Genomic DNA, 12,936 nt, shown 5'->3' with positions numbered 1-12,936 from the left:
ATGTGGGTGCAGGCCAAACACCTATCTCTATCTGCAGAAAATGCAGGCAGTATAAAATATGCAGACATCCATCCTAAAATTTATACGGATATTCTTAGAAAGCTAGGGAGGGCTGTTTAGAAAATAAGCATAAATTAGGAGGGCAAGGCAAGCACAAATCAGTCTAGGACTATAGGAGAATAAGATAAGAAGAAGGGTTATTATTATAAGAGATAATTTTTCTCTTATAATTCATTCTACTTCTGTATTGGGAATTAAACAGTAGACCACCTGGTCCAATGCATCCATTGAGATAGTGAGATGTTCTCACCTTTCCGTGTGTAGAATTTCTGTGGTCTTGGATAAGTATTTTAGAATAGTATAAATTAGGTCAGAATTTGGCAATGATTTTCTACCAATTGGATACTGAATTATACTGAAGAAATGGGTTAGCAGCCATTCCATACTTAATACCAGCACAACCATGACAAAGAGAGGTTGAGATGACAACATGTCATAGAGTGAAAGAAAATGGACTTGAAATAATACCTTCATGTCTCATTCTACCTACCCCTATGTATACCTCTAAAACATTTAAGTGTACTAGAAAATTCATAAAAATTGTATGTCTTACGGTACGAGGTATGTTCTAACCTTGAAGTCAACAATGAGCATGAAGTCAAAAAGAATGTATCACTTAACAATTTCAGACATTCATGTCCTTTCCCTCAACCTTGTTATAAAATATCTGTCCTATCATCCACGACAACCAATTTTTTTTGGCAGGGAGGAAGTTGGAAATCTATCATTGGGTCACATTTGGTGATGTCTTGGGCCCTATGCTTTAGAAGTCAAGTTCAGTTTTATGTTTTATCCCATACCAGATATCATTATTATGATCACATCGGCAAATTGGCTCTTCTCTATCTGCTTCCGCTCCCAAGGTAATATAAATATACATTTAAAATGGTAATTTTTGAACAATGACAATTGGGTTTTTTTTTTGTCAATAGATTGTGGACAAAATATGCTTTTATGGATGGGAATCATCGCTATAATGATACATGCAGGAAAGGCACAGCTAGGAAAAAAATAAATAAAAGGAATAATAAAGTAATATCAAAGACCAAAATATGATCTCAAACAGAAGAATCCTTAGAGGGAATCAGCTGGAACATAAGCAAAACCAGAAAGATTTTGAGAATTAAATGAAAAAGATGGTAATTACACTTGAAGTCCTTGCCCAAAGAGGAATTTATGGCTGCTGGTAGTTAAGGACTGCTATACATGGGAGATAAGGTATGACTGAAGTGTACAAGGACACTTGAATTTTTTGTTTCCTTATTATATTCATCCTGTCTTTGTCCATTTGGAAACCTCTCCTTCTTATCAAATGAGACCCCCCTGGAGATGCAAGTGAGGCTGACATACCTGATATGTGGACACAGGGGAAGCAGCAATGAATGGCGTGATAGATGTCTGGGGAATCATGCGGTTTGTTGCAATACTGTACGGTGAAGAATAAAATCTGCAAACAGAAAGAACAAAGATCCATGAAGCACCTGCACTGCTCTTCCCCATCACCTACCCTGCCCTCCTATTGGGAAGCCTCGGGCAACAGGGGTGGGAGTGAGGAGAGGGGTTGAGCCACTTGCTGCAAGAAGAGACTCTTTGGGTCCTTTTGAAACCTTGATCTTTAAAAATCTCACCACAATTGAAGAATAAAATAGTCTTTAACCATTTTTTAAAGCCAAGTGATTCTGGGAATTGATTTTAAAGCAAAATCCACAACTACAAGTGCCCAAAAGCAAGAGAAAGTTGCTTTGACTGGCTCCAACAAGATGTCCCTCCCAGCCCATCACCTCTGATCTCGGCACCATGCAGGTAACCCAAGCCCAGCCTGACACTACTTCCTTCAGTCTCCTCTCCCCTCGATCAGAGTACCCCACTCCTACCAATGCCTTCTTTTATAGGGGGCAGAACCTGAACTCTGGGTCACTCCATTCTGTATCTGCTGCTCTGTCTGGTTTCAATTTCAATCTCTCTCCATTAGACTGTAAACTCTTTGAGAGCAGGGACTTTTTCTCTCTACAGTTTAGCCCTCTGCCTGACACATAGTAGGTATTTAATAAAGAATGATTGGCTTAGATTGGTTTATACACCAGTGACCCTGTGTTTTCCCAGGACAGGTAAGAGGTTAAAAAAAAAAGTCAACTCTTACTGTATTAAATCAAATAAGACAATACATGAAACACTTTGTCAATCTTAAACTTCCATGTAAACGTAAGCCCCTAATAGGTTTAATCATGATGATTTGAGTTCAGAGAGTAGAGTAGAGATAGTGCACTGATGTAAACTTGAGACTTTGCTATACTCTGGGTTCTTTCCCTTACCCTCTCAGTCTCCATTATCCTTAATTGTAGTCAGGCTCTGACATCCAGACCTCTCCTGAACCTTTCTCTGGGACTCTTCTCCATTCCATTTTCCCAACAATGGAACTCCAATGTGCTAACTTGCCACCTTTCAGGCTTATTATTTTATGATTCCCCTTCCGCATGTTCAGTCAAAACAGACATGTATTATACTGTCTCACACCTTATTTTCACTCATGCTGTTCTCTATGGAATAACTTTCTTCATCTTTTCCTTCTTGGTGACCACCATGGAGACCTTATCTTCCTCCAACTAGAACCTTGAACTCTGCCACTAGGTCCCCAGCTATGATGGGGCAGCTTGTACATGATTTTGCTGAGGCCTAAACCATCTCTTCTAGTAACATTCTTACCCTGCGTGTGTTTGTGTGTGTGTGTGTGTGTGTGTACCAGAAAGGGGTATGTGTCTACCCTTACTCTTCAATACCCCCAATGCCTTGCTTTTCCCCATTCTAATAGAAGCCCCTTAAGGGCAGAGACTAGTTTGCTTAGCATAGTACCTGGCACATAATAAAAGCTTTACCAATGTTCCCATTCCCTGTCTCCTCCCTGCCCTTCTCTGGTTCTGTTTCTGTGTCTCTATCTCTGTCTCTCAAATTCTTATCCAAACTTCAAAGCTTCCATGAAACCTCTTCTCTTCTGTGAAACTTCTGCTCTCCCTGGGCAGCAACAGCAGCCTTCTTTCCCAGAATTCTCATAGCACTTTGCTTTGTAATAATAATAACAAATATTGGTTACCATTTATATGGTGTTTACTCTGTGCCAGTCACTGTGCTAAGCACTGTATAAATATGATCTTATTTGATCCTCACAGTAGCCCTGGGAGTTAATGTAATTCTTTTTTTCTTCTTAAAAATTTATTTTAAACAGTTTATTTCCTATGATTCTTGTTGGCCATTTGCTTTACAACTATACACTCCTAGATCTTACTCCCATATTAAATGGCAATCTCCACTGGGACAGGGACAATATTTTAGCTAAACTTTCTAAACCTCTTCCCTTTCCCCACCCAGAGTCTAGCATAGACCTCCATCCACAGGAAACATTCAATGCTCATTGCCTACATTTTCAGGGGACCAAAATGACAAGGTTCAGGAGCGGTCTGGATGTCAGAGCCTGACTACATTAAGGATATCGGAGACTGAGGGGGTAAGGGAAAGTACCCAGAGTATAGCAGAATCTCAAGTTTACATCAGTGCACTATCTCTACTCTCCTCTCTGAACTCAAATCCTCATAATAGAACATCTAAGATTAAATCCTGCCTTTCACATTCTCATATGACCATGGGTAAATTACCTAAATGAGTGTGACCCTCAGTCTCCTCAAGTACAGAATGGGAATAATTAATAATAATAATAATAATAATAATAATAATACCTTCCCCACAAGACTATTATAAGACACAGATGAGATGGTAAGTATAAAGTGCTTTGCAAACTTTAAATGTCATAGAAGTATCAGATTCAAATACCAGAGACAGTACAGCCTAGTAGATAAAGACCTAGCATCAGTAACAAACAGCCTCATTTCAAGTTATTCCTAGAATTGTATTTTTCTGGCCAAGTCACTTAATTTCCCAATATTCCAGGCGACTGTCAAACAATATCCTTTTCAGAGATGGTACCAATCTCTAATGATAGAGACAATTCCCTCCCTTGAGAGTATCCTATATAAATGAAATCACAAGTCCAGTCCTTATTCCTCTCCTAAATCCAGTTATACTTACAAATCTCTCTAGTCACTGAAAAGATGAGCTTCTGAGTCTAGAAAAGACTGAATTTTTTAAGGAAGAGTGTGGAAAGGGAGGGGCCAAAAGGAGAGTCAGATCAAGCCTTAATAAGGAGCAGAGGTGTTGATGCTTCTGAGTAGCTGATGGAGAGGGTCCTCTCCATCCCACATCAATCAATAGCCCTGGGAAAATGAAATTAGCAATAGTGAGAGCAAACAGCCACTTGGCATGGGCTTTCTGCCTTTGTTTTCCCTTAGTGAGTGGTCTGAGCCTTTAGGAAGCTCTCAGACCAGTGGAATTTAAAATCAGCCTCCTTCTTCAAAGCCTCATGTTTCAGTGAGAGCTCAAAGTAGGTCAGTCAAAACAACCTGCGGGCTGGAAAGGAAGGGGCTTTCATTGAGGAAGATGATAAAGAAGGAGAACAGGGATCTTGGGAAAAGCAGATAGAATAATTCCCTAAAGGCAGAGGCTCTCTTTTCCCTACTCCACACTCCTGGAGATGAGAGAGGGGAAGTAGCACAAGGAGACACACTGCAGAGGGAATCAAATGCCACAGAATCAGGGGGTTATTGATGAAGTGACTTTAGAGGCCATTATATCTGACCCTCTCATTTGACAGATGAAGAAATTGAGGTACTTAGGCTGAGACCAAACTGATAGTCCATCATAGTATCTACTGCACTACCTAGTTGTCCAGAGGTAGCTCCCATAGCACAGTGCTAGGCACAAAGGAGCTCACGTACACTTATAGATTAACATAAAAATTCCAGGATCACAGATGAGGGCTGACAGGAATGACCAAGCAGTCAGCTGGTCTAAATGCCCCATTTTGTGGATCCATCTCACTTTGCCTTCTACCACGGGACATCCCATGGCTTGTTAGGGATTAGTTCTTCACATATCATGTGATACAATAGTTCAGCACAATCCTTTGTGCTTCAGGAAAAAAAAAAAACTTGAATTTATAACATCCTCCTTTGGTAACGCACTTGACAAATTACTTAGGAGGCAAGGAGCATATAGAAATGCTCTTTGTTTCATGGCAGGTGAGTTGTTTCCTAGGATGACCTTGTCCATACACCAAACACTTCCCACTTGTCTCAAGCTGGGCCCAGAGGCTTTTGTCTGGGTCAAATGCCCCGCTGCTCCTGAGATAAGGTCATTCACTGCTAAGCCAATCACTAATCATATTTCACCTTGGATGGTCTATTTTGTAAAGTGCGCCAATCGGTGTCTCATAAATGAAAGCCATCAGAAATAGATTGACAGGCAGAGTTTACAGGAAACTCTATGGGGAAACTCGATAACAGAAACATAAATAAAGCATAGCAGTAAACTGATACTAGGAAAGGGAACCCTGGAGAGAAACGTTAATGCATTTTTGTTCTCTGCGCTCTAATCCTATCCATCAGACAAGTAATGGCATTCCACACTCTCTGGCAAGTTCAAACACTGCCACTCGAGCTAAAAGAGTCATTTAGATGGGAAAACGTACTGGGGTGAAACAACTGACTATCTTGATCTCCTAATTCTGGGTCTTGGAAATAAGCCCTTCCTAAGTCCAAACATACACTAGCCAAATTTTCAGGAAATGCTTGCTTAAGCCAAAGCATGAAGAACAGCTATTTCAGCAGCAGCTTAGTAGGCAAGTTATCTGAAGAAAAGAAACAGCACCAGACTTCTGTGAGACTGTGGACAAATAACTTCCTCAATCTCTCTCTTTTGCCCCTGTGCTGGCACCATTTATCCGTCATGGTTTTGAAAGCACTTTCACACAGGTATCCAATGAAAAATTATCCACCAACACAAATAAATCTCTGAAAGCACATGGTTCCTTGCTTCATGAGATGGGATAGAGAGAAGATTGACAGAACTCTTTACTCAAACAACCAAGTCTATGTAAGCGGGAAGGCAGGATACGATCTTTTTTTGGATGGGGAAGTACTCAATGTGCCTCACAAGTACTATTACTGGGAGCTGAGGCTGAGTCCTGCCTGGCACTCAATGGTCCCATTTCTCCAGGAAGAGATTTTTCTCCTGTGACATACACAAATGCACAAAGATTTTAAGATTTTTGTCGGCTTCCTGGTTTAGTAACTCCTCACCAGTGGAGATGGCGATCCATGTCACTAGGAAAATTAAGGTGAAAAATTGTCAGTGGCAAGGAACCACCATAGAGACCACCTAATATGACATCTTCATTTTACAGGTGACAAAATTGAGCAAGGTTAAATGATTTGTCCAATGTCTTCAGAATTGGAATTCAGTATCTTTGAGTATACAGCTAATGATCTTTCTTTTGCACTAAGTCCTAAATGATTGCTTGAGGGTTAAATGAGACTAAATGATCTGGCCAAGGTCAAAGAACCAATTCTTTCACAGGTTTTGAAAAAGGAATTCTTGACTCTGAAACCAGCTCTCTATCTTTATGCCATACTGCTTCTATATGGTAATAGATAACTATCTAAAGTCAACATTTATATATGACTTGGCATATGTGATCTTCACAACAACTCACAGGGTGAGTGCTATTATTCTTCCCATTTTACAGATAAAGAAATTTGAATAAATCATTCATATTAGTTGCCCAGAGTCACATAGAGAGGAGGTGTCTAATGCAGAATATGTATTCGAGTCTTCCCGCTACAAATATAGTGCTTATTTCAATATGCTATCTACCTACATACTTCCCTACCCATTTAGCGACCCATCCATCTATTACAGAACACATAATGCTAACATATCGAAGACAAAACTAAAACACACAGTGCAGGGGAATATAAAGACTTCTTTGGGGAGCTCCGAATGTGAAGGAAATGCAAAAAAGTGCCTTGATTCCCTGGCATTTAGGAAGAATGCCCTCCAGAAATCCACAGACTCCAAGCTGAGGTCCCTAATAGAACATTATTTTGTGGACAAAAATGTTATCTTTGGGGGATTTGGCAGTCGGTAGCAATATGGTAAAATTTTATTTCGCTGACAATAAAAATAACATGAATATGTCAATAACCCCAGGGTAGAATGTCTCCTTTAGCATAGAAACCGCACCAAATCCTTTTTACACATGGAAATAAACATCCCGAATTCCTGTCTCATGTCCACAGGCAATATTGTAAAAGTCAGCATCATGAATACTAACCTCAGGGTAACACAACAGCCCGGTATTAATGAGGCATCCATCATTTTTACTGTAATTCCAAAGTATCCTTAATATACGATTTAGTCCTAGTGTTATAAGATAAAGTCTTCTCTGTAGCCTAATATCAAATGCCCATCTAAAACACCTCGCAAGGTAATGACATAGTACACAGGGAAACCACTCAGTCTTGGGCTCTCGCTCAACAATAAACACATTATAAATAACTCCCATGGTGCAGGATCCTCTCTGAGCCAAGTCCCACAGATTTCATCTTTGTGAAGACTCACCTGCATCTCTTCTCTCTTATGACATTGCCATCACCTGGTCTAAGCTCCCATTACCTCACACCCAGTCTACTGTAACAGCCTCTTGGTGAGTCTGTGTTTCTCCCATAAGTGATCAACCTCAGGGGTCCCTATCACCTCCAGCACTAAATCTCCTGCTAAGTGTACAAAACCCTTCTCTTCTTTCCCCTCCCCTGCTCTCCAACATCTTTAAAGTCTTCTTAAATGTTGCTTACCCCTATCTTCTACTTCACAATTCACCATCATAAATCTCCTTGCTGTTTCTCACACACTTTATCTACTAGTTTTAAGTATTTTTCACTGGCTCTTTCTCCTTATCTCCATTTTTGCTTTCTTTACATCTTCACCAAACATTCCCCTTCCTAATGGAAGCCTTTTCCAATCCTTCTTAATCTTAGTACCCTTAATCAGCTAGGTAGCTGGATTTGGTCAGGAAAATCTTGGATCAAGTCTGGACTCAAATACTGAAAGATGGTGTGATGTTGGATGAGCCACTTGACTCCGTTTCCTCAACTAAATGGGGATAATAATCGCACCTATCTGCCAGGATTGTTGTGAGGGTCAATGAGCTATATTTATAAAGTGCTTAGCAAAATGTTTGGCATATAATAGGAGCTTAATAAATGCTAGTCAATTGACAGTAATCCTATTGACATTAACTCCAATTGAAAACTAATATCAATTATATTATATATATATATAAAATTATATATAATTATGTACATATAAAATTATATTATATTATATATAATCAATTATATATATCCAACTATATTTAACTCCTACTATCTGGAACCTTGTGCTCTAGCCAAACTTTTATATCTATTATTGTAATTACACAATGTGCATTCTGATTTCCATACCTCTCCATATACTATTCTTCATTGCTTGAAGTATTAATTCCTTTTTTTTTTCTTTCTAGTTTTTGAAGATCAGCTCTACTCTCCCCTCTTTCAAATTCCCAAAATCACTCCAGTTATAACTTAACCTACTTCTCTAAATGAATTCCTATAGCAAAACTTTCTCCAAGTACTATCTTACATGATAGTTATTTGTACACTTGTGTCCACAAGTAAGTTGGAAGCTCCTAGAGGAGCTCTCTAATATTTCTCCAGATTTCTAATACTTCTGCATCTTATATTCTGAGACGTTCACTGTGCCAAACCAGTGCCTTAAACCAAGAAGCTTTAGGTAAGTACTTGATGAAAGGATGAATAAGTATCATAAATTTTCAATCCTATAATCTTAGAATGTTAGGGCTGAAAGAGACTTCAAGGGCCACCTAACACTAAACCTCTCTTTTTATATTTAAAGAAATGGAGTCTCAGAAAGACTTGTTTTTATCAAAATCCAGGTCATGTGGCTGTTCTCTCCACCATATGATGATTGTTTTTCTTAATGGGAATGGTTTTATTTCCGATACAATCTTCTTGGTGTTTCAATATTCATAGTAACTATTTATTTTTGTCCTCTTAAAATATACCATGTTTTTCTTCTATTTTGGCTTCTGAAAAGTAAAGGACTATTATGTCAGTAGGATGGAAGAAAAACTAGAGAAGAAAGCTTAATTTATTGACAATATCATCTGTAACTATAAAGCTAACTTGTTTCTCATAGCCCTCTACATTATAAATAAATCTTCGGTTCTCAGTAAAGTGGCAGAATAAAAAAGAAGCATTCAAAATAACAATAGCTAGGGGAATCTGGGCATTTAATAATGATAACATTAACTAAAAATTGGCTAACATTGATTTAGTGTTTTAAGTTTGCAAAGTGCTTTAAATATGTTATATCACATGATCCCCACAACATTCTGGGGAAGTGCTATTATTAAACCCACTTAATAGATGAATAAATTGTGACACAGAAGGGTTAAATGTTCAGATCTTAAGTATCAAAGGAAGGATTTGAATTCAGTTCTCCTTCACTCCGAGTCTAGAACACAAACTAAAAATAATTAAATGAAAGACCATGAGAATATAAACAATCACTATTTGCTACCTATATGGAAGATGCCTTCAACCTAAATATTCCTTACTCTATATCCTCTATTCCTGTCCACATAGCTTCAATTCATAAAGATACTATAAAATTAATGGGCTTCAGTAATAATGGAATCAAGGAATATGGGAGGCACTTTAGAATTTTGGACACATTAAGGGAAGAAGAAAAGAACAAAATCATAGAAAATGTCTTGCCTAGGATTTCCTGTTGTTACCCTTGAGTGGGCAGAGAGAGATAGAAGAGGAAAAAAAAAGGTTTTTGATATATTTTTTCATAATGGTTTGAGAGCTTTAAAACATCTTAGTAAACATCAATAAAGGTAATTTTAAAATAGAAAATAAAGAACTACTTACCCATTCTGTATAGCAGCTGTAGGGTCATAGGTCAATGCCATGCCAGGCTGGATATAATTGGAAAGGAGAAAAAAAAAAAGATTTAAAAAAATCTTATTATCATGTCCAAAACATCACATTACCTCTTTATCCCACTCCCTCCTTCCTGTGATTTAAGATGATTTTTTTTTCTATGATTATTTCTCTGTCATGGCTTTTAGTCAGAAGTTTTGCTCTCCACACCCTCACAGCTTCCATCTTTGAAGAGATGATAAGTTTATCACATCTATATTGACACGGCAAGAGAGAGAAATGTAGCTTCAATGACACCCTTTTCTACTTCTTTAACTGTCTCTGTCTTATCTGGTATCCTTATCACTTCTCGAGGAATTCTAGATCATGTTTTTCACTGTGAAAAAAGCAATACTGAATCTGTGGTCAGGAGAAAACTTTAAAAATCTATTTAACATGCATTGTTAAAAAAGCACTAAGTATTTTTAAGTTTAAGTACTAAGACTTAAAGGGATTGGAGAGTCCTAGGCAAAAATCCCATGACAGAGTGCTTCACAAGAATCTATTTCCATCCAATTCTTAGTGACTAGAGAGAGGGGAAAGTCTTTGCACTTGATCTAACAACAACAACAATAATAATGATTCCACGACTTTGGTGTAATCAGGGTGACAAAAACTCAACTTGTGCTTCTAACATCAGGGCAACTCCACAAAAAGTCACAAGATAGATAGAGGCTTAACAAAAGTACTGAACGAATGCTGTACCCCTTGAGAGATAGATCCGGGATTAAGAGTTGGCAGGGATATTACAAGATATCTAATCTAACTTCCTCATTTGACAGAAGAGGAAATCAAGACTGGGAGAAGATTAGCAATGACTATAGTCATTGATCAAGAGAGAGAGAGAGATCTCTCAGGCCATGCAGTCCAAGTCCGCCATTTTTCAGATGACTGAGCAGGCTCAGAAAAGTTAAGTGATAATGAGGGTCAAAGGTTTATGATTTAAAGAGATCATAGAGATCTTAAAGCTTCATTTTGTACATGAAGAAATGGAAGCCTGAAGAGGTTAAATAACTCCAAGATTCATCAATCTTGAGATGTAAAGACCTCAAATTTTACAGATGAAGAAACTGAGACCCAGAGAGCTGAGGTGATTATCTACTGGATTCCTAGGCCAGGTTTACTTATTTTACAGAAAAGGAAATTGAGTTTCATAGCCTAGTTACAAGAGACAAAGCTGGTTAAAACTCAAATCTCTTGACTCCATTCCTAGCTCTCTTTCCATGGTACTAATCTGGCTCCCAATAAGTGTCTCCCCCAGGGTAGGGTTATCTTGGCTGAACTATCCAGCTCCTTGCCAGTGCAGCCCACTTTTATGAATAAAATATGAACATGATAGCTTTTTATGTTTCTAAATTTTAAGTGTGGAATTGGCATGCATGTTCCTGTTGTTTTTTTAATTTATTTAATTCTTATTTAATTTAAAATTATTTTCTAAGGAAATTGAATTTTGTTGTGTTCTGTTTTGTTTTGGGCGGAGGGACTTCTAAGATCTACCTTTTTTCTGCCACGAGACAAATGGAAAAAATAAAACCAGGCAAAAAAATAGCCCTGCTGTTTATTTTTCAGCATGGCTAAGGGTAGTCTTCCTGATGCATTTGGTGGGCTCGTCTGAATCTGAGTATTGATGAAATGAAAATTATCTGGCTCCAAAGCAAGTGTCCCAAAATGCAGCTCAGCTTACAACATGACTCACACGCTGTAAGTGGAACTGTTCTAAATAGGGTTCAGATTTGGGAGTTTCCCTCTAACATCTTTCTTGACTTCAATATATGGTTATAATGATCACAGATTTATAATTGGAACGGGCATTTGAGGTCATTGAATCCAATTCCTTCACTTTACAAATGAGAAACTGAGACTAAAACGTATTAAGTGGCAGCTGAATGAATGATTTATTGGAGTAGAGAGAAAATGGACATTGAGAGACCAATGTTGTTGGTTTGTTTGAATGAAGAGAAAGTAATGCTATGAAGGTTAAAAAAGGCTAGATTTGAAAACATATTGGATATTTGGGGTGAGCATTAAAGAGCTGAGGATGACCCTGATCTTGAAAGCCTTGGTCTGAGAGCATGTTTGAAATCTTTATGGAATATCCAATTCAAGATGTCCAAAGGCCATTAGAGAAGCAAGATTATCGGTCAGGAGAATGACACAGGCTGGATATATACACCAGAATCATGTTTTGAGATGATAATTGAATACACTGGAGCTCGGGAGATAACCAAGGGGATGACATAGTGCAAAAAAAAAGAACGGTACCTGGCTAGAGTGTTGAGAGATACCCAAAGTTGCCCTAGATGAGGATCCAGCAAAGGAGCCCGTGAAGGAAGGCAGGCAGAGGAGAACTGAATGAGAACAATCTTATGGAAATCAGGAGTGATGAAGATAGTGATTAACAGTGTCACAAGCCTCTGAGAGGTCATGAAAGAGAAGGACTGAGAGAAGCCCATTAGATTTTTTAATTAAGAGATCATTAGTGACTTTAGAGAGAGTAATTTCAGTTTAATAATGAAGTCAGATGCTAAGTTTGGAAAAGTTCCTGTGGTGAGTAGACAGCAATGTATAATAGGAATGTCAGGGCAGGTGGTGCAGGACACAGCACTGGGTCTGAAGTCAAGAAGAGTTGAGTGCAAATCCAGCCTCAGATACTTACCAGCTGAGTGACTCTGGGCAGGTCACTTAACCCTCAGCTGAGCTGGAGAAAAAAATGGCAAAGCACTCCAGTATCTCTGCCAAGAAAAATCTCAGATAGAATCACAGAAAGTCTGACATGCCTGAATAACAACAAAAGGATTTTATATCTGCAAGAAGAGGCCAGGTCAGAGAGGATGAAGACAAATTTGTAGTGGGCTCTGTTGGCACAAATCCAAGGTTCTTGTCAGGAGCTTGTGAGTAGGAATAACATGGTCAAATAGTGGGAGTGATGTAAGGGTTTGGTAAG

At 38.5% G+C, this 12,936-nt stretch overlaps 1 protein-coding gene and 1 long non-coding RNA gene across 12 annotated transcripts in view; one reads left to right on the top strand and one right to left on the bottom strand.

Annotated features, from left to right (window-relative positions):
* Nucleotides 1–1,750, top strand: part of LOC116419226 — a 42,065-nt gene extending 40,315 nt beyond the window's left edge. The window contains exon 4 of the long non-coding RNA XR_004229485.1: nucleotides 993–1,750. This is a non-coding gene — a long non-coding RNA (uncharacterized LOC116419226). The remainder of the gene's footprint in view (nucleotides 1–992) is intronic.
* The window catches only part of RBMS3 (RNA binding motif single stranded interacting protein 3), a 1,441,154-nt gene that overhangs the window by 128,718 nt on the left and 1,299,500 nt on the right, over nucleotides 1–12,936 (bottom strand). For all 11 annotated transcript variants that reach the window (XM_031938176.1, XM_031938175.1, XM_031938179.1 and 8 more), the window contains 2 exons: nucleotides 9,942–9,988; nucleotides 1,411–1,507 (listed from right to left, as the gene is read on the bottom strand). In XM_031938176.1, the coding sequence (XP_031794036.1) occupies nucleotides 1,411–1,507; nucleotides 9,942–9,988 (144 nt within the window). The remainder of the gene's footprint in view (nucleotides 1–1,410; nucleotides 1,508–9,941; nucleotides 9,989–12,936) is intronic.

Source organism: Sarcophilus harrisii, chromosome 5 (assembly GCF_902635505.1).
Source record: "Sarcophilus harrisii chromosome 5, mSarHar1.11, whole genome shotgun sequence".
NCBI classification, from domain to species: domain Eukaryota; kingdom Metazoa; phylum Chordata; class Mammalia; order Dasyuromorphia; family Dasyuridae; genus Sarcophilus; species Sarcophilus harrisii.
The sequence above is the reverse complement of the archived record's forward strand: the minus strand, read 5'-3'. Positions and strand labels throughout refer to the sequence as shown.